The sequence below is a fragment of the Gymnodraco acuticeps genome, unplaced genomic scaffold (genome assembly GCF_902827175.1).
Source record: "Gymnodraco acuticeps unplaced genomic scaffold, fGymAcu1.1, whole genome shotgun sequence".
NCBI classification, from domain to species: Eukaryota; Metazoa; Chordata; class Actinopteri; order Perciformes; family Bathydraconidae; genus Gymnodraco; species Gymnodraco acuticeps.
Window position 1 is genome coordinate 1,477,729 of NW_022990021.1, and position 21,655 is coordinate 1,499,383.

A 21,655-nucleotide genomic window follows, 5' to 3' on the forward strand; every position below is an offset into this window, starting at 1 on the left:
CATAACTTTTATTTAATGATAATTTTTTGCATGCTTTTGTATCATATCCCTTCAATTGATCCCTATTTTGAATACTACATTTGTACTAAGGCCTTAATGACTAATTGTATTCCCGGCCTTATATTTGAAGCTATTTGTTATTGTGTATAGATTTGATTGAATAAGCTCACCAGAAATAGCTTGTAAAACACATATGGATTGTGAGACTCATATTCAGGAAGAGATTCTTTGATCTACAGCTAGAAACTCAATTTGACACTTTTTTTGTTCCACAGAGAACTTGCTACAGAACAGTGTGGACGACAGCTGGACGGACAGCAACCTGAACAGAGTGTCAGTCATTCAGTTCCAGGAAGAGACCAAGGCTCAGGAGGAGGACGATGAGGCTGCTGCAGAGCGCAGAGTGAGGAAACACAGCACTACAGTGTCACTTTATATCTTCTATATATGCTATTTTGCTCAGATTATTTACATGTTTTGGCTTTCTAGTTATCAGCCTTAATACTACATCTCTGTTGGCATTTGATTGAGTTCTTGATTGAAAACTATAATGCTTCAAGTCTGACATAAAGTCCAAATTAATATATTTTTACTGTCACAAAGTCATCTGACATTTTCCTTGACTTGTTTAACATTATGATTGACTAAAGTTGTTGTTACCAACTTTGTTTCAGGGTCTTCAGCGAAGAGCTACACCGCACCCCAATGAGCTGAAGGTGATGAAGAAGGTGATTGAGGAGAGGAGGAATGAAGCTTACACATCCAGGGATGAAGAGTCTCCTGATTCACAGGTACATACCACATACTATACGTATATTGATTATTGTGTCTATTCTGACAGTTATTATTTAGAGATTTGTTATTTTCTTGCCCTAATCTTATTTTGTGACAAATTGCCTGCTGCTGTAGGAAGTAGACAAAAGGCATCATGACTTTTGTACAATATTCTGATGAATCAAACTTTTTGATTTAGGAGAAACGGCTCAGTGACCTCTCCAATCAGAGCCATGACTCTCAGGTGTCCAATAGCACGCTGTCGGCCACCTCGCATGAGGAGAGGCAGAATGTGACGTCGCAGAGGGAGGACCTTGTAGATGGCCACGCCCCTCATTATGATGACGAGCTGGACGAGATGGAAGTGGAGTACATTGAGGTGAATATTTACAAAATGATACAACATTTAGTTACATGTCATCTTCAATCTCAAATTCAATCTCAATCTTCTCTTTTCTCCAGCCCACTGTGCACTTTGCAGAAGAGCCCATCATCCGGGGTTTGGATGACGACGACGAGGAGGACAGGGAAGATGGAGGGAGGAGTGACGAGGAAGAGAGGCCTGTGTTTCCCGCAGAGAAGCAGCGTCTGATCAGAAAGGACACGCCGCACTACAAGAAGCACTTCAAGATCACCAAGCTGCCCAAACCTGAGACTGTGGCTGCCCTGCTGCAGGGCTTCAACCCCGAGAGCATGAACTCTCCCACAAAGCCTGCAGAGGAAGAGGAGAAGGAGGAGGAGGAGGAGGAGGAGGAGGAGGAGGAAGAGGAAGATCAGGGTATGTGCACCCCTCAGCACCTTCCCAGGATGGAGGCGCTGGAAGACAGTCGGCTCCAGGTCAACTCCAGTCTAGTAAAGGTAAAGGGGCGATCCCACCACTCTTAGGGTGTATTTCAGGCATATGGAGAATAGGTGGGAAGAATATGATAGCACATTTTTTTATTTCCCTACAAACATTTATGCACACATGTAAAAATCTAGTCTATGGATAAGGAATAGTGCAGGACAGGCAGTCATTTCTATTCATGTATTTAAATTGAATATATGTTTTGCTTGCTCATTGCATCTATGCACACACTTAATACTGTATGCATAGAGTGCCCTCACCACCTTGCAAGTTGCATTCAGTTTGGAGTGGGCTGCCAGTATTTATTAAGGATGTGGCATTGCATGCAGGGCCATTGTGTAAATGAAGCGACTACCCTATGCTGTAAATCAAGGGTAATGTGTTTCTCAGGAGTGGAGTTTGTGGTTTAACCACAAACTCTGCAACAGTCTCCGAACTATACTTTCCGTCCTTCACCAAACGCCTACAAACACCCAGAGGTCATTGCTGATAATGCCTTCCAATACCTCACATCATTTAGGACTTTTTTGACACATAAACAACCAAAACGACACATTATTGTATAGTCTCATACTTAGGGACACATTTGAGAAATTCACTCTGTGCTTTCACATGAAATAGCTTTGTTTTTGCAGAATTAAGATAACAGATAGACTTTTATTGTAATGATAACATTCCTTCCACACAAGCCTCTGCAGGCTTTTCTTCCCCAACACTGGCCCAGTCTAGAACTGAACTTCTCAGTCAATTATCAGCCGTCTCCTGTTTTAATTCAATAATGACATTTCAAACTCTGCTCTTATAACAGTGTGTGTGTTTGTAAGTGTGAATGAAGTCTGCGTCGGTGAAACTTAATGAACTTAACTTAACTTAATCTCCTTATCGATCAACACTATTTTGGGTCTTAATGAAAAAGAATTTGATTTATCATTCTGATTGTAGAAATCCTTTTAAGCGCTGTGAAAACATCATCATCTTACCAAATCTGTTTTGTGTGTGTGTTTGTGGACGTGGGTCTGTTTGTGTGGCTGACCTCAGACCAACCAGAACATGTATTGGCAGAGCTGGAATGTGAGATCCAACGATCCTTGTTTGTGTAATATGGTAATAATCATTTATGGGATGTTTGAATTGTTATAGACAGTACGATTCTTCATCATTCTTCTGAATCAAATTCATTTAATCAAATATATATTTTTCTATGAATTACTTTTGTAAAGTCAGCTTGGGTTATTTGTAAATGTACTGTAACTGTAAGCTTTTGTTTGTACAAAGTAGGCTTTTTGTCTAAATCAAAGCTTGCCCCTGGAGGAATTTGCTTTCTGTGGTGTGGAGGCTGAGCTTATTCTGGTATGGGAGCTTTTGCTTTCTCCTGTCCGCTCTCTCTGCCCTGTAGCTCAGCTCCTTGGTCTTGTCTTTCCATCTCTGCCTGTATTTGCTTCTGGTGGCTGGGGGGTGAATGTGACATTGCTTCTGCTCTAAGGGGGTCCATCCCAGTGGATTGAAGGTTCTACAACCTGCAAGCAGACAGTGGAGTGTTGGGTGTGTTTGGTGAAGTTTATGGAGAGTGTGAGAAAGGGATTTTAATTTAATTTTTTTAGTATGTGTGTGTGAGCATATTTTTATTTTGGCCTGACTAATCCGCATGCCTCTCGCTGGTTCCTGTCCTAACAGGGGGTGAAATTTGATCAAGTCAATAATCTGCTGATTGAACCTGCTCGAATTGAGGAGGAAGAGGTCTGTACATACTCTTTCCCGTCCACTCTGTTTCTCTGTGTCCCCCACTCACCCACTCATGCACCCACCTGTATCCCGAGGTGGAGAAAGTCCCCACAGAATCCACAGGGTTAACCCAAGCCAATCACTAGGGACCCTCTAACCACAACTCATTCATGAGATGTGTGGCAGAACCTGGATGCAGGAGACTAGTAGCCATGACAGTAACCTTGCAATGAGGATTCACAATGCTGTGTTTCAGTGCATTCTGGGAGATTACACTATATTTCCAGACATTAACACATTGTTCAGTTCTATCTATGTATCCAATCAGCTTCAGTTAATACTATTTTAGCATGCACTTCTTTTATTTATAGTAATGACCAACTGTATCTCTTTCAATTAGGACTCATTATGTGACTATTGTAAAATATGCTTCTGTATTTAAAAAGTTTGAGTGAAGCCTCAGACCTTTAGTTGCATCTCTGAAGACCAAATGACTTAACGTGAGATCTACCATGAAAGGCCAGAAGAGGTGTTATTTTAAAATGAATATAATCACCTTTTTATATTTGTGTGCATCTGTAGGAAGTGTGGTGTATCCTTTTAGGAGTCACAGGACAAAATGTCAATACATACTAAAGTTAAATGGGTACTAACAGTAACATTTTATTAAAGCTAGTAGTTATTTGTCTTAAGTTCGTACAGGAAAGGGTTAACCTTAAAGCCCTGCATACTGGGGCCTCCGGGAAAGGCTGTTAGTTAAACAGAATGATCGTGTTTAATCTTTGGGCTTTGCAAGGACATTAACAGAATAAACAATGCTAAGTAAATATCAAGTAGAGAACTCTTGAGTATCAGCAGAATATGTGATGACATGACTGTTGGTAATATCCACTTCATTGCATATCATGTAGAATCAACCACCTTTGACAAAGTCGACGTGTTGGAACCCCTGTTTTCCCAATCATTATGAATCCCCTGGATGCCCACAGCTGTGACGTCTTCCTCAAGTTCTACATTCATGTTTCTACATTTTAGGCATTTGTCATTTATCAACTTTTCCTTAAGTGCTGGGAATACTCAAAATAGCTCAAACTTTGACAGTTGACACAGAAGAATGAATCTGAGTCCAGCACCAGGTTCTGCCACGCTACATCTCTGCTCCTCCACCTTTCTCCTGCTCCTGCTGCTTTGCACCCTTTCCTCCCCTGTCCACGCTGTGTTGCCCTGGAATGAATGGGCTGCTTCACCAGCTTCCTCCAGGTGCTTCTGTTTGGTACAAAGTAGGTTACTCATCAACGACCAGAAGAGGATCTCAAGACTGATGAAGAGGGATGACGATCACTTCCCCAGCAGTCGAATTTTCAAATTGTTAACCTGTATAGATGTTATGCTGTCATGACTTAAAGGGACAGTTAACCCCAAAATCAAACAATGTTTTTCTATCACTTGCTACTACTATTTATTTGTTTTGGTGTGTGTTGCCTTGCCTAGTGTTTCTGATGTCAGCTGTATTAGCTTACAAGTAAGGCGTTTAAAGCACACACAAAAACATCACACCAAAACAATCGAGATGGATAAAAAAACACTTCAGAAAAGAGAGTATATGAAAATGATTTTGGGGTTCAATTAAAGTTTTCAATTGTAGAAAAATTCAAAACTTCATTGGTAATCTTTTTACACAATATGTTTCTTTTTTTAGCATGATTTTGTTTATAGTGTTTTATATGAATACTCGTTGATGGAGAAGAAAACTGAAACTTAAAGTGGTATTTAGTATTTTATGAAAATTGTCTCTGCCAGTATTTGTTAGACTATTGTATTTATGTCTGATTTGTTTGCTTAAGAAATGTTTGTCATCTCATTACAAAAAATGCACGGGTACCCACACTACAATGTAAAACCGTCTTCACAGCCAGGACACCACATACTCCTTCCACCTTTTATTTCTACTTTTTCCTTCCACCTGTCCCTCATTTGTTTGCAATTCCTCCCCTTTTTGCATGGCTTGCAAGTACACAGTATATACACAGTGTTACGCCTTACCTGGTGTTTAAAGGCCCCCCTCCCGTACATACACAAGACACATTGTATGCTTTTAGTAAGGCTAAAGCCTCTGTGAGTTAAATTGAAGAGGTCTTTAGACAAGTGTGTTCGCTTTATGTCTGAAGTCAACTGTCAGTTAAGTGGATAATGGTTGAAAACTAATTATTTTTGACCATGCTGTTTTAAGTACACATACAAAGGCAAGCATACTAACTAAAAAGGTCATTTAAAGCTAAATTAAAAGGCACAAAAGTCCAACTTCCACTTAAAACTGACTTTAGGCTCAAGACAAGTCAAAGTGTCTCTCCATCCATCTATGAGCATGAGTGAGAGGATGCTGCTGTGATTACACTGAAACCACCCTCTGGCAGAAAGAGGGAGGTCTCCCATCATTTATATCACAGTTTAAGATCAACTCTTTTTTGTTGTTGTTTGTAAAATAACAAAATGGTGGGCCCTCCTCCCTCTCAATCCGTCCTGAGCTGAGTGGTGTTCAGAGGGTTTCATTAGTAGTTGTGCTGACTCCCCCCTCCTCAACTTGCAGCACTCGCTGATCATCATGCGACAGACTGGCGGCCTGGGTATCAGCATTGCTGGAGGGAAAGGATCTACACCTTACAAGGGAGATGATGAGGTAAGATGTGTGTCTGGAGTCTGAGTAGATAAAAAAAAAAAGAAAAGAAGCCATAGATTATACAAATAAATTATCTTCTGTTTGTGTTTTTAGGGAATTTTCATCTCCAGAGTATCTGAAGATGGCCCCGCCGCAAGAGCAGGGGTAAAAGTGGGAGACAAACTCCTAGAGGTAAAAACCGTTCTGTTAACCTTCCTCTATTTTATGGTACCCTTTTTCATTGAACAGCATTACCAGTCAGTCACTCCCTCTGCTCGTCGCAGGTGAATGGAGTGGACCTCCACGAAGCAGAACATCACACGGCGGTTGAAGCTCTTCGGAGCTCTGGTGCTTCAGTTTCCATGTCGGTGCTGCGGGAGCATATGGTGGAGCCGGAGAACGCCATCACCACCACGCCACTGAGGCCGGAAGACGACTATTTCCCCCGCGAGAGACGGAGCAGTGGCATCGCCTTCAACATAGAGACGGCTCCCAAGGGGCCACAGGAGCGGCTCTCCACCTGCCTGCTGCGAAACGACAAGGGGCTGGGCTTCAGCATCGCAGGGGGCAAAGGCTCCACCCCCTACCGCACAGCAGACACAGTGAGACATGCCAACACACCCCAACCACACTCTAACTAAACCTAGACGTAACGTTTTATAAAGAATGTGTAGAACATCTTCTAAAATTATATTTTTATATCCTAAAATATTTGCAGGTTCCAATTTGTCAAACTTGATGATTTATTTGTCATGCATGATGTGTGATAGATTATTTGGTTATGTACATAAAGGTTAGTTGCAGCCCTTAATGAATCATCCCAACCCTTTAACATACATTGAAAAGGCACTCTGGCAAAAATGATACAGAAATGATCTAAAACTAATCTGCCATACAAACGCTAATAATACTCTGGGAAGTAAGGTCACTAAGTGTTTACAGTAACAGTCTCAGGGATCTGTCTATTCTAGCTGCACCGTTTACAGACATCACCAGGGAGACGGAGATATGAATAGCCCGCCCTGACACCTGATAGTCCACTCTAACTGGACGGGCCGAGGTGTATATTTGGGCCAGAGCAGAACGGCATTGCTACTCATGCAGCTCAGCGAGCCCGGAAAGAGGAAAAGACTCATAAACGTTTAGGCAGGTCTGTAAGTCTTGCCTCACTTTCAAAAGCTTTTTGAAATGGATGCAGTGACTTTGTTGTTGGCTGTTAATCTGAGGAGGAGGTGCTGTAGACTTTGCTCCTGCATGTGTTTGTATATTCTGTTTTGATTCAGCTATGTTTTTATTTGCTAAACAACTTTGCCTGAGAAAGCGGCCAATATGTCACGGAGGTCGTGATTTGTGCTGCCTGTACTGTAGAGTCCTGTTGTGTCTTAGTGATCAGAGGCTGCTGTTAATCAGTTGTCATGTATATATGGGTTTGATTTGTGCCATTGTGGCCTGCTACTATCTTAGAATCCCTTTATCAATTATCACTGGCACACTTTGTATAGAAAGGTCTATGTTGGCCTCAGATCAATCGTGATACCACACAGTGACTAACCGGTAACTCAGACAGCTCACAGTTAGCACACTGAGTCATCGCAGCATTGCAGCCTGTTGCACCAGACCCCCTTACCACCAGCCTGTCCCTGACACACATGCCTGTTTTTTTTATAATTAGGAAAAAGATGCAGAAGATTCACAATGTCTCTTGAAAAAACCGTTTGCAGAAATGGCACATCCATTTGAGTAATGTATAAGCAAATGTACATAAACATGTTAACATTTGTCAATGTTTCAGGCAATCTACATCTCTCGGATCGCAGAAGGGGGAGCAGCAAACAGAGACAGCACACTGCGTGTCGGCGACAGAGTGATCTCCGTGAGTACTACTCATCGCCCCCACACCTCCCTCTGGGCGTTATCAAATTAGCACTAGCGCTACAATGTTTTCAGATGTGAGAAAGGGAATAGTTTTATTTCTTTGTCTCCAGTTGGGATTTAAGAATAGCTTGAAATTAAATACATAGTATTTTAATAAATTAACAAGATTAATGTTAATCAAGAGCATTGGCTGATGATGTTCTCTTTGTTGATCTAGATCTCGGTCATTTTTCTCAGTTTTGCAGTTTTTATCCAATCTTGCACAATGTCAAAGAAACAAATCATGTATGTCATCAATGCGAGGTGTTTTATCATTTACATTTTGAATGTGCCCGCAACAATGCTCTCATCCCTCAAGCTATGTCTTGCCATATTAACGATAGTCAGACTTACTTTAATTACCACATGCACAGAATTAACTCTCATTCTACTAATTCTGACCCAGGTCTCTCTTTAGATAGAAATAATGGATCTCTTTTGGTTGAAGTGATGCAGAATTGTCACTACTAAGGGCTTACCGCATGACCTCTCAATGCTCTACTGTTTCCTCTGCTGATCACACTCCAATCTTGGCTTTTTCTGCCAGCATAATGGTAACTTTCGTATTGCATGTTTTCGTACCCACATTACTACTAAGAAGATTTAGTTTAGCGGTTCCTTTTCCAAGTGTGGTAAATGTTAGACTGCTCCTGCTCATTACTGTTTCTTTAATGCACATTCTGCTCCGAGAATCTCAGAAAAGCTTCCTGAATTATCCCCTTTGCTCTCTTCCCGGGTTAACTCTCTTCTTCCCTCTGGCAGTTTCTCAGCTCTTTATATTTCAATCTATTTGTAGGCTTCCTCTTTTCTCTCTTTCTCACATCTGCATGCTCACTAATGTATAATGTGCACATCCTTGCCTGCTTGGTGGTGGGTATGGTGTTGGGTTGGAGTTGGCGGAGCCTGTATGCAGCAGCATATCAGCCGATGGTAAGAGCTGGTACTGTTGGGTCAGTGCTGACCTCTGCGTGTCACTTTGGACCAAAGCATAGTTTTAAGATTTGCATGCCTAAAACCTTCCCCCTAATCTAAAACCAAAACTAGTCATTTAATTATACTACGGATATCCTTTCTTGTTTTTGTTGACTTAAGATCAAACTTTTTGGAAACATTTCGACTTGTGTTTTAAGTAAGAAAAGCAAAAAAGGGATGGAAAATAATTTTAACTGATTATATTACATTTCTATGACTTTTTGGGGAGAAAATAGCTTTTTTAGCTAGTAGCATTTCTGTATCAGGGAAGCTCTGCCAGCTTAAATTGCCAGCAGCAGCCCGCTGTTCCCCCCTCTCACTCCTTTTCTCTGCCTCTTCCTGTTGCTCTGTACAGGTGTTGGCTTCTTTTTCTATTAACAGTACTCACTTTGGTGCACTCACAAACTGCAATTAACAGATCATAATTTTTTAGATGTTGAATAAACACTTTGATAGAGATGAGAGAAGACTGATGGCTGCATGCCATTTTCAGCATGTCTTTCTTTCTTAATGTTCATCGTCCAATGGCCCCTGTGGCCTGTTAAAATTGGGAGCGTCCTGGTGGGCTGACACCCTCCTGGTTGGTTTTACTGTCGATGCAGATCAATGGTGTAGACATGACAGAGGCCAGGCATGACCAGGCAGTAGCACTCCTTACCGGCACCTCCCCCACCATTGCCCTTGTGGTGGAGCGAGACCTGAATGCACCAGGGGGCTCTCCAGGTCAATCCCGGGCACGAGCCCACTCCCCTCCACCCCCAGAACCCTCAGACTCACCGGACCAGGAGGAGGACGGCCTCACCATGCATGGGAACAACCTGAGCCGCATGGAGGACGAGTATCCCATCGAGGTGAGACCTCTAGGGGCGACTTCAGTGTGTTTAATATATTTTAATGTAGAAAGCTAAGCTGTAGAAAGCTCCTGCAGGCATTCAGCATTAAAGTTTGTTTATCTGGCCCCTGCAATATCCTCAATGCGGTCCAGTTCCAGAGAAGATGGTGCATGGTATGAAGGCTAATAATGAATAATGGTTTGCTTTTATAGAGTGTAGCTTTTCCAGTTGTCAATAATGCCAATATGTTGTTGTTGTTGTTGTTGCAGCTCCGGCAGTAGATTGGTTTGTTTGTATTAGATGTAGAAATGATTGTCACCTGGTCTTGATTTCTTTAATAGTCTCAAAAGCCTTGCTAAAACAAGTCTTTTACCTCTCACCCTAACAGGAAGTGATCCTGTTAAAGTCAGGCGGGCCACTAGGCCTGAGCATTGTGGGAGGCAGTGATCATGCCAGTCACCCGTTTGGCATCAATGAACCCGGGGTGTTCATCTCAAAGGTAGGACTTTGAAAGAGTTGCGAGTTGTTGTTTTTCCAAGTTGTTTGCATCTCCTTCAATACATGTTGTGTCTCACCTTCCATCTATCCTATCAGGTGATTCCTAACGGCCTAGCGTGTGAAAGTGGACTGCGTGTCGGGGACCGAATTTTGGAAGTGAACGCCATCGATCTGCGTCACGCCACACACCAGGAAGCTGTGCGAGCGCTGCTGGCCAATAAGCAGGAGATCCGTATGCTGGTGCGGAGGGACCCTTCCCCGCCTGGGATGCAGGTGAGTCCGCCGAAACAACTGAATATACATGTACTAATATAGACTTAATAATATTGGAAAATGCTTGCACCACCTTGCCTGATGAGCTGTGTCTGTATCATTGCAGGAAATTGTAATCAATAAGCAGCCAGGGGAGAAGCTCGGCATCAGTATTCGTGGAGGGGCCAAGGGTCACGCAGGAAACCCCTTTGACCCTACAGATGAAGGCATCTTCATCTCTAAGGTATGTAAACAACATTATTATATTAATATAATATTATAAAATACTTTTTCTTTACCATTTCTGAAGGAATCCCAAAGAGTGTTTTGTTTTAAGCATTAGCTGCACAAGCCATATTGGGTGGATAGCAACAGATTTTTCAAAATAGTCCATTTTATTAAAAGTAAAATCCCAATAAGTTGCGCTCAATCAATGCTGGGAGAATTGGCACTCATTTAAAAGTGGTATTAGCTTTTATGACAACGTTATTATTAAGGACGACGTTTTTAGAGTTGTGTTTGAGATAACATTAAATTACAAATGTATTTTTGACTAACTTCTCCTTTGGTTGATATTAAACAGGTGAGTTCGAGCGGTGCTGCAGCAAGAGACAGCAGACTGAAGGTTGGGATGCGTATCCTGGAGGTGAACAACCACAGCCTGCTGGGGATGACGCACACAGAGGCGGTGCGAGTGCTCCGGGCTGTAGGAGACTCTCTGGTCATGCTGATGTGTGACGGATTCGACCCACAAAAAATGACGGGCGTGGAGGTGAGACACCATGAGCAGACAAATTGCCAGCAATGTTGATCATATGATCAATGGTCGTACTTTTTCCTAAATTTACCCAATCTGTTTTAATTTTGGAAAGAAACTTTAAACAACCATCTTGTTTGTGTCTATATCCAGGCGTCTCCCGGCATCATTGCCAACCCATTTGCCACCGGCATCGTCCGTAAGAACAGCATGGAGAGCATCTCATCTATAGACCGAGACCTGAGCCCGGAGGAGATGGAGATCATGCAGAAGGTACTGTACAGATTATATACTGATAATATATCATCACTGATTATATATCTTAAAGGTGCCCTATTATGCTTTTGGGGTATGTTATGTAGGTTTTTGTGCATGTAAATGGTCTGCAAAGGTTAAAATTCCAAAGTTCCCCCCTGCCTGAAACGCATCCATTGAAATCCTTTATTTTCTTCCATAACATGGTGACATAATTATGTAGAATCGCACTTTAATTGGCTAGCGCTCCAAGACATTGTACATTATAGGCTAAGAGGCAAAACAACTCTTATGGCGCATTTCCACTACAGCGCGATTTAAGCGTGCCGTGCACTGCCCGTTTTTGGTTGCGTTTCCACTTGGCATAGTACCGGCTAGCGGATACTATTTCACAGTTTTCTGGCCCCATAAAATCGAGGTTCTTAGCAGGCCAACAACCAGGCTGAGTTGGACTGAGTATGCTAAACTGATAAGGATGTGTGTGTAAAAAACGCAAACACTGACTGATATATGCTGGGTCCAGGCTCAAGGGCGTATGGCACTCAACTTTTTCCAGGACATGCCGGGGCCCTGCCTGCCTGTAGCTTTGCCGATATCTGTGTTGATAGGTAATAGATTAAGAGCGGTGAATCATCTTCGACACAGGAAGCGCTCAAAAGTTTGTGTGAGTTTATCAAATTTAGAAGTGATTCCATGTCAGCCACAGCTTGTTACAAAAAACCTGACTGATAGTGTGTTCAACAAACTTAAACTAGATTTATTAAATGTCAGGTCTTTGGCAGGAAAAACATTTTTAATCAATGATTTTATCACTGAGCACAATCTCGATTTTATGTTTTTAACGGAAACATGGATTGAACAAAATAACAGTGCAGCTGTTCTTATCGAATCAACCCCTCCCAACTTTAGTTTTATGAGTCAGGAAAGAATGCATAAGAGAGGGGGTGGAGTTGCTATTTTGTACAATGATTCCCTTCAATGCAGGAAGACATCTTATGGGAACTTTGCTTCTTTTGAATATGTGGCCCTTCAGCTGAAATGTTCCTCTCGAGCTCTGTTCCTAAATATCTATAGACGACCCAAATACTGTGCAAGCTTTTTTGATGACTTTACTGAACTGCTCTCTGTGTGTATTGACTTTGACCGTCTAGTCATTGTTGGTGATTTTAACATCCATGTTGACAACCCCCAGGACAGAGGGGCTAAAGAACTGTTTTGTGTTCTTGATAGCTATGGACTGACTCAGCATGTGACGGAGCCCACGCACAATAAGGGGCACACTCTGGACTTAATTATCTTAAAGGGTCTGAATATCTCTGAGGTTGTGGTGACTGATGTTGCACTCTCTGACCATTCCTGTGTTTTCTTTGAGAGCTCTATTTCTGTTCACAAAAATGTTCAAAAAGAGGTAACCACAAAGCGATATTTAACTGAAAACACTAGGGAAATGTTTACTCAGAATTTTTTTTCCACACTTGCCCCTGCTAACATCTCAGTAAATGAGCTAGTAGATCATTTTAATTCAAAAATTACAAATGTTATAGATGCCATTGCTCCAACTAGGGTAAAGGTAAAGTGACTGGGAAGAAAATATCTCCATGGAGAAAGGCCATGACCGTGAGAGCAGAAAAAAGAGTGTCGAAAAGCTGAACGCAGGTGGCGAAAAACAAATCTCCAGGTGCACTTTGAAATCTATAAAGAGAGACTTGGCCTTTATAATTTGGTATTGAAATTTGCCCGACAGTCTTTCTTCTCTGATATCATTGCCAAAAACAACGCACGTGCCTTGTTTGCTTCCGTCGACAGACTAACTAACCCCCCAGTGTCAGTAGCCTCTGAATTTCTATCCACCAGGGCGTGCAATGATTTTGCCTCCTTTTTCACTGACAAAATTCAGAAAATCAGACAAGCAGTCAGTGCCTCTGCATCAGGAACAGCAAATGTTTTGTCTCTGTGTCCACTTAACATCAATTCAGACATCATGACACAATTCCATCAGATTAATGATAAAAACCTAGAGGACATTATACAACTTCTGAAATCCTCCTCTTGCTGCCTTGATATTATTCCAACAGGGTTTTTCAAAAATGTTTTTCCTTGCATGGCCTCAGAACTACTTCATATAGTAAAAGTCTCTTCACTCAGGTGTTTTTCCACAGGCCCTGAAAACTGCAGTCACTAAACCGCTCTTAAAAAAGCATAATCTAGACGCTTCAGTAATGAACAATTACAGGCCCATATCAAACCTCCCATTTCTAGGTAAAATCATTGAAAAAGTAGTCTTTCAACAGTTGAGTAATTTCTTGCATTTAAATAACTGTTTCGATGTGTTCCAGTCAGGCTTTCGTCCAAACCACAGCACTGAGACTGCTCTTGTAAAGGTCTTCAATGACATCCACTTAAACACAGACAGTGGCAGAACTTCAGTGTTAGTATTATTAGATCTCAGTGATGCGTTTGACACTGTTGACCACAGCATATTACTAGACCGACTAAAAAACTGGGTGGGACTTTTGGAAACAGTTCTAAATTGGTTTGAATCCTACTTAAAGGACAGAAACAACTTTGTTTCTATAGGTAAATACAAATCTGAGTTGACAAATATGACATGTGGGGTTCCTCAAGGCTCCATCTTCGGGCCTCTTCTCTTTAACATCTACATGCTACCACTGGCTCAGATAATGAAAAACAACAAAATAAGTTACCATAGCTATGCGGATGACACACACATTTACGTAACCATTTCTCCAGTTAAAACACTGAGTAAGTGCATTGAATGACTGGATGACTGGATGTGTCAGAACTTTCTCCAATTAAACAAAGATAAAACTGAGGTAATGGTTTTTGGAGCCAAGGCAGAATGTATAAAAGTTAGCGCTGAGCTTCAGTCTGCAATGTTCAAAACGACAGATACTGTAAAGCCAGAAATCTAGGTGTAGTCATGGACTCTGACCTGAGTTCCAACAGTCACATTGAAACAGTTACTAAATCAGCCTACTATCACCTAAAGAATATATCTAGGATTAAAAGACTAATGTCACAGCAGGATTTGGAAAAACTTGTCCATGCTTTTATCTTCAGTAGACTCGACTACTGTAATGGTGTCTTTACAGGTCTCACTAAAAAATCTATTAGAAAGCTGCAGCTGATTCAGAACGCCGCTGCTCGAGTCCTCACTAACACTAAGAAAGTGGATCACATCACTCCAGTTCTGAAGTCTTTACACTGGCTTCCTGTGTGTCAAAGAATAGATTTCAAAATACTGCTGCTGGTTTATAAAGCACTGAATGGTTTAGGCCCAAAATACATTTCTTATCTTCTGCTAAATTATGAACCATCCAGATCTCTCAGGTCTTCAGGGACTGGTCAGCTTTCTGTCCCCAGAGTCAGAACTAAACATGGTAAAGCAGCGTTCAGTTATTATGCTCCAAATATCTGGAACAAACTCCCAGAAACCTGCAGGTCCGCTACAACTCTTACTACTTTTAAATCCAGGCTGAAGACTTTTGTTTTTGTCGCTGCTTTTAATTGAAACTGAGCTGTTGTGTTCATCAGTAAAGTGGAACTTCTGTGTGAACTATTCATATCTTAAACTGCACTGTAACTTTTTATTCATGTCTTTTTATTCATGTATTTTTTCTTTTAATGTTTCTTTTATTATCTTTTACTGTTTTTAAATGCCTTTGTCTGAATGTCTTTCATTTTTGTAAAGCACCTTGAATTGCCTTGTGTTGAAAGGTGCTATATAAATAAACTTGCCTTGCCTAAACTAGAGAGAGAATCGCTGGCAAGGGGGCTACAACTACAACAAAATGAACATATTTTACCGTGATTAAATTGTAATACATGTTTCTAAATGATGCCGAATTAACAACATACTGATACCGGTTAGTAAAAACCATGAATTAATGCTTTGACAAGTCTGCAGACAGACGGCAGGCGAAAAACCTTTTAAAATGCGTGTTTTCTAAATGGAGATCGGCTAAGCTAATGCAGTATATGCTCCGACCGTCCACACTCACAACAACGGCCTATACAGACATAAATAAACCAGCGACTGTATTCGCCATGACACAGGCAGTCTGTGGTTTGTACTTGTTTAACTTTTGTCTAGTTTCTGAACAAACAACAGAGCTGTGAGCTTGAGTGCTAACAGCTAACGGCTGATGTTGTTTTTCTGTGGTTCGCATTGAAGATGACGTCACAGCTCCGCCTACACTGCGTTTCTATAGTTATTGCCCCAGCTACTAAACTGTAATGGAAACACAGCATAAAGTGAGCCAGTCCTAACAAGGCCTAACTATACCGTACTAAGCCGAGCGAGGCCCTGCAATGGAAATGCGCCATAAGTGGTTGACCAATCACAACAGAGCTGGACAACAAACCAATCAGAGCAGACTGGGTCTCATTTTAGACAGAGGGTGAAAAGAGATGCTGTAGCACACACAATATGAGAAAAATAAAGACCTTTTGAACGTTTATGCATGTAAACATGTCACAGTAGAAGCACACCTAGAAATATCAACCTGAAAATAATAATAGGGCCCCTTTTTAATTTCTAATTTAACATTATCTGTGCAGTTAAGGTCAGACAAAGCCCAAGATCCCAGAATATGGGAAGTAAACAGTGTCGGGAAACACAGTACCTCCACATACCAGGAAGTCAACACATGAATCAGCTGTTTCGAACAGCAGTTCTGTCCCACCAACACTATGCTTCCACAGCAGTTTGGTGTTAGCAGGTGGACTTTTTAACACCCGTGGACTTTGACTCTCTCCCTAACCACGCACACGGCACATACCTATCTTTTCACCGCAGCTCCCAGAAAGCGCCAACACAGTTGTTTTATTTTGTTCAGATGAGCTTTTGGTAGTCTGCCCGTACCAAAGGAATGTAGGGGCTTGTTGGTTTATAGAATGCTTCTTTCTGTTCCTCTGCGCACTTGATCATTTTTTCTAGAGCACACACAGTCAGAAATCATTTATATAATTGTATCAAAAAAAGACACCCTTATTACAATTGTAAAGATCTGAAATGTTGCTTTCCCCCAGGAGTCTGAGATGGTGAGAGAGACATCACAGTGGGAGCGAGAAGAGATGGAGAAAGTGGTAAGTGATTTTGAAAACCCATGACTGTTTTGGGAAAGGGACAATTGTATCAGATCAGCAGATAGATAGCGATGCAGCAAGGTAAGATAACACAATTCTTGCTCCATAGAAAATGCAGAAGTCTGCGCAGTACTGTAGAGTGGAGCTTTTAGAGTTTGTCTGTTACCGGGTGAATGAAGCTTTTCCTCTGCACCCTGTGTGGTAATGTGTTTGAAAGCTATTCCTGCAATGTCCCACCTTGCATGCTTTTTTTCTGCTCCCGTAGCTAATGAATAGAGTACTTTCTAATGTGTGCGGATTCTATCCTTTCTTTCCCTTCTGTTTTTATCTCACCTCTCCTTTACTATTCGTGTGTTTGATTTGATCATCCCATCTCCATACCACCTCTCCACTGTTGTTTTTCCTCCATCTCTCCACTGAAACACTTCTTTCCTCTTCTGTAACTCTTCCATTTCACCTCTCATCGCATCACTGTGTATGGTTGGTCGGGTCGCTTCCCTGCTCTACTCTCCTCCTCCTCCTCCTTCCCTTCCTTTCTTGGTGAAGGAGCATATGCGCTTGGAGCGAGAGGAGGCAAACCGCCTGCTAGAAGAGGAGACTGAGGTGAGACACTCCTCATCGGCAGCTCTGCAGACAGCCTTCCTGGAAGTCTGATCAGAAATACCACAGCACTACTGCCGCAGGATTTTAACATGTTATTTCTAATGGAAAACCAAGAGAAAATAATCTCTATGTCCTTAAAAAAGTAACACATTAAAATTGAGAAAGTTATATCGAGAGTACTTTAACTTGCTGGTAGATGTTACTATGATTGACAAGGCAGCTGGTTGTTGATGCTAGATGAGAGAATTCAATAAAACTAGCATAAAGGCCATGTATATTACCCTCTAATAACTCCTCTCTATAGGTACACATGTTTTTTGTATTTAATGTAGATACAATAGCAGCGACAGTGCCCATTAGGTTTAGGGACTGACTAAATTGGGAAGAAACGTTTTTTTTTTTTGTAACTACATATTTGACCCACCTAGTGTGGATCTGTTATACCTGCGTCTTATGTACTGTAACTGCCAGGGAAAAAGCGTACGGGAAAGAAATCTGCCCCAAGCCCATCCGTTCCTACAAATATAAAATCTTGAGTTGTCATAAACTATTATTTCTTTATAAAGAATGCTGAACAATTTTCTAAAATAGTCACTTGTGTAATAAACTTCAGCCCACCCCCTCTCTTACATATGATGACTGTTTATTTCTCTTCAGAACATGGGCACTGGACCTTTGAAACTTGACTACAAAACCCTGGCGGCTCTGCCCACCACCAGTCTGCAGAAGCTCAACAGGGTAAGTCTCCCCTCATGTTGTAATATCTCCAAACATCGGTACAACATACACAGGTTTTTACACTAACTGTTAGGAACCCTATTGAGCTATGTTGGAAATGGCCTTCAAGGCTCAGAATAGACCCCTCGGAGGAATAATGCAGGGTTTTTTACACCCACGTAACTGAGTGACCTAGAGCCGCCTAGATACCGCCCCAGGAGCGGGAATGTGCAAAACCCCATGTCAACATTACTGACAGTGCCCCGGGGTCAAAACCATACAACTTATCACGTCAGAAGGATGCAAACGAGTCCTACATCAATGCAGAAGATCAAATAGGAGCAAACTGGACTGAAGAAATGTCATGAAGATCAAGGACTGATTAAGGAGTTTGATGTGAAGACCAGGAATCAAGACCCAGACAAAAGAAAGTATCAACAGATTGAGATGGACCTGAAAGGAAGTATGACCAAAGTGTAAGGACGTGTAAGAGGTGGCGACATGGAGGGGGGGAAGGGGACAGCTGCCCCCTCTCAGCCAGCCTATCCTCTGCGATATTTTAAACCTTGTCTGGCTCTGTATTGGACGGAGTCTCTTGGGTGGGTGGAGTGCTAGACAGTGAGGAAGGGGATCCTCACAGAGGGACTGACAAGTGTTTCAGTTGGAGTTCCCAAAGCCATCAGAGAAGTAAGTTTGAGTGGACATACTGCGCTCTCCTGTTCCCATCCTAACGTGAGTATAGACATGTTCAACCGGCGAGAGTTGGCTGTTTTTAGGTTTATGCTTTCCTTCTGTCTTCTTTCTTCCTGTGTTTTTGTGATCCAGTTTGTGTGTGGTGAGAATGGAAGATTGTATGACTGACTCGGTTTAAGACATGCTTAGAATTCTTTGAAACCTGATCACCAAAAGCATAAGAACGCTTTTTTCCTTATCTACTCCTAGATACTATTCGTTATCCACCCAACTGGTTAAGGGGTTAGGGATTGTTGTATCTTTATTGCCATTTAAGTCACATAACTTTAAATAGAACGCTATCAGGACTTTATCAGCTCTGGCCTGTAAGATTGTCCAGGAGAACTTCAAGCACATCTCATCTGCAGCTGTTAATGCTCGCCAAGATTTGCTGCTCCAGCGCACGTGGTACTGCTCACGCTGTGTCACAGTTAGCCTTCATTACTGCTGGCATGTTGTGACCAAAGGCTTAACAAGAGTTGGTTCTGGTTGAGAAGTGGTTTAGGAATTTGAATAAAGCCAAAGTGGGTTTTTACTTTTAAGTTTACCGTGACTTTTATTGGAAGTGAGGGGTCAGGCATGATGTGCTGCAGAGCTGGCTTTTGTAGACATGAAAGAGTCAAGACTGAATTGAATGTAGTAATATACATTCATTTTGAAAGGAACTTTTGGTTTATTGACAATATTGTAATTATATTTAAACAAAAAAACAATATTGTATAATCCCTTACAAGAATGTTAATGTTGGATTTATTTCCGTCATTGTTGTTGATGTTTACAGTCTACCAACGTTCATCGAGAGAAATGAACATTCAGGCATTCAATGACTGACATTATGAAATAGATATCCAAAAAAAAGAGAGGAATCTAGAAAATTACGATATAATTTATTGTCCCCGTAAGGACATTTAAAAATTGAATCATTCAAATAAAACAATGAGTTTTTCTAGACGCAGATGAGATGAAAACTACTGGTAAAAACAGTTTTCTATTTAAAAATAAAAAAAATAAATAGATGTTCATGTAGTCAGCTATCACTATACTGTAGTACAGTGTGGAGGTAAAGGGTTCAGTTCCTGGTTCCCAGCATGGCAGCCTCTCCTCTCTGAAGCCCAGCTGTCCCTCGCAGTCTGAGTCGGAGCCAAAAGGGCACTCATTCACATTCCATCCCACTGACCCTCATCACACCACAGACTCTTATAGTCAGCATGTAGGGAGCCACATTACAATGCTCACAATGCGTGTTGTATTTTTAGCGCGGCTATTTTGATTGTCAGCAGATATGTCAAGGTCACACCTGATAAATCAAAGTTATTGAAGCTTTTTAGAAGACATTTTGGTCGTTCATGAAAACATGAAACTTCTTTGGTTGTGCTTATGGTATCAGGTTTCTTTACAGGGGTTAGGTTAAACATTTCATACTTTTTCCCTTCAACGATGTCACCCGTCCTCTACGTTCAATACAGTAGGAGTACAGTAGGAGTTGAAGGTGTGTTGGAGCCTGACTGTCCCTCTGATCAGATACTATGGTTATTAAAGGCAAATGCTAAGAGGCTGTACTCCAGTTGCATTCAGCAGCAGTTAACAAGTCCTGAAAGACGAGTAATTTATGATTTAGGCTTCAGGGAAGATTTAGTGGGGTGACTAACTCTTTAAGTAGCTACAGACTTGTTTGTCTATTATTTTTAGAAGGACGTCATGAGGCAGGGGAATTACTCTTCTTCTCTTATGCCAGATTTGATTTGGTGGTTTGTTATAGGTTCTATTTTTTTTTGTTGCCAAATCTGTTCTTGTTTTGCTGTATTTGTTCAAAGTTTGGTTGACAATGGCTTAATTCATTAGGGTACAACACGCGTCCCTTAGTAGATCTATTTTAATTACCATTTCCTTACTATTCCCAACTGCTCTTAAAGGAGTACTCTAGTTTTATTACAAGCTGGGTCTGGTTTCAGTAGGTTTGGTTAACGGTTAAAAACACATTGTACTCAAGTTGCATGAATTCTATGAACAGGAAACTTTATGAAAAGAAGTCAAACTAAATAAAAATCACATCAGCAGATCAGACGGTACAATAACAACACAGTGTGTTTTTAACATCCATTATAGTTTACAGGCTAACTTCCTGTTTTATCTTTGACCTACTGTCCTGACGCACACATTTCCTGTTCAAGAACAGATTAACGTGGGCGGACCAGACATTATATCACACAGGTTTCACCTTCAAATAACACTTTAATATTGGTGAAAATCAGTATTTTAAGTTTGTTCTCCTGTTGTAGCAACGTCATAAAAGATAAATGGCCAAACCTAAATGAAAATAAGATACAAATTGTACGGTTTATCATTTAATATGTTTGTAGGAACTCGTTTTTTCCGTTTCTCCTCTATATTGTTTTTCTATATTTAAACACATTTTTCTTTTCTTTCTTTAAATCCTTCCAGCGGTAATAACCTTTGTGTGTTTCTGTCTGAGTGAGTGCAGTTTTCCTTTCAATCCTTCTGTCAGTGTGACTTTACTGTCCTCCCTCTCTGCTCCTGTCCAGTTCTCTCCCTCTGTCAGTCTGACTGCTCCCATGGAGGCTCCCCTGCAGGCCCAGTACGGAGCTCCTTTAGAGCCCCTGGGCTTCGGCTTAGGCAACCCCACAAATCCCCTGGAGCACACGGACCCCGAGTCCTTCTCCAGCCTGAACATGGAACATCTCCATGAATCTCAGTTCTCCCCCAATGGGACCTCCATTACTGACAGTGCTGGCTCATCAACAACCATTAACTCATCGACATTTGCACCAGAAGAAGAAGGAGAAGAGGAGAACCTGGTGGACTCTCAGCCCATCTGCTTCAAAGAGAACCCTTTCTTGGTGGCCAATCGCAAAGGAAAGGGCCGTCCTCCTGGACAACAGATCCTGTCGGGACCCCCGGTGGGCTACGGGAAGCAGGGCCAGCTGAAGCCCTGGCTGTTCAGCAAGGCAAGCCGCCTGCCTGAGTGTGGTTTGGAGGCAGCATGGTGTGTTCCT

The 21,655-nt window shown here is 41.6% G+C and overlaps 1 protein-coding gene across 14 annotated transcripts in view; it reads left to right on the forward strand.

Moving 5' to 3' along the window:
* The window catches only part of scrib (scribble planar cell polarity protein), a 71,471-nt gene that overhangs the window by 36,266 nt on the left and 13,550 nt on the right, over window positions 1-21,655 (forward strand). For 11 of the 14 annotated variants that reach the window (XM_034214171.1, XM_034214178.1, XM_034214181.1 and 8 more), the window contains 18 exons: window positions 276-403; window positions 675-791; window positions 974-1,153; window positions 1,237-1,632; window positions 3,296-3,358; window positions 5,931-6,020; window positions 6,114-6,191; window positions 6,284-6,601; window positions 7,792-7,872; window positions 9,488-9,736; window positions 10,107-10,217; window positions 10,313-10,489; window positions 10,596-10,712; window positions 11,052-11,240; window positions 11,379-11,498; window positions 16,533-16,589; window positions 17,136-17,192; window positions 17,850-17,930. In XM_034214171.1, the coding sequence (XP_034070062.1) occupies window positions 276-403; window positions 675-791; window positions 974-1,153; window positions 1,237-1,632; window positions 3,296-3,358; window positions 5,931-6,020; window positions 6,114-6,191; window positions 6,284-6,601; window positions 7,792-7,872; window positions 9,488-9,736; window positions 10,107-10,217; window positions 10,313-10,489; window positions 10,596-10,712; window positions 11,052-11,240; window positions 11,379-11,498; window positions 16,533-16,589; window positions 17,136-17,192; window positions 17,850-17,930 (2,609 nt within the window). The remainder of the gene's footprint in view (window positions 1-275; window positions 404-674; window positions 792-973; window positions 1,154-1,236; window positions 1,633-3,295; window positions 3,359-5,930; window positions 6,021-6,113; window positions 6,192-6,283; window positions 6,602-7,791; window positions 7,873-9,487; window positions 9,737-10,106; window positions 10,218-10,312; window positions 10,490-10,595; window positions 10,713-11,051; window positions 11,241-11,378; window positions 11,499-16,532; window positions 16,590-17,135; window positions 17,193-17,849; window positions 17,931-21,655) is intronic. The other 3 variants (XM_034214173.1, XM_034214184.1, XM_034214174.1) reach the window with 2 other exon arrangements.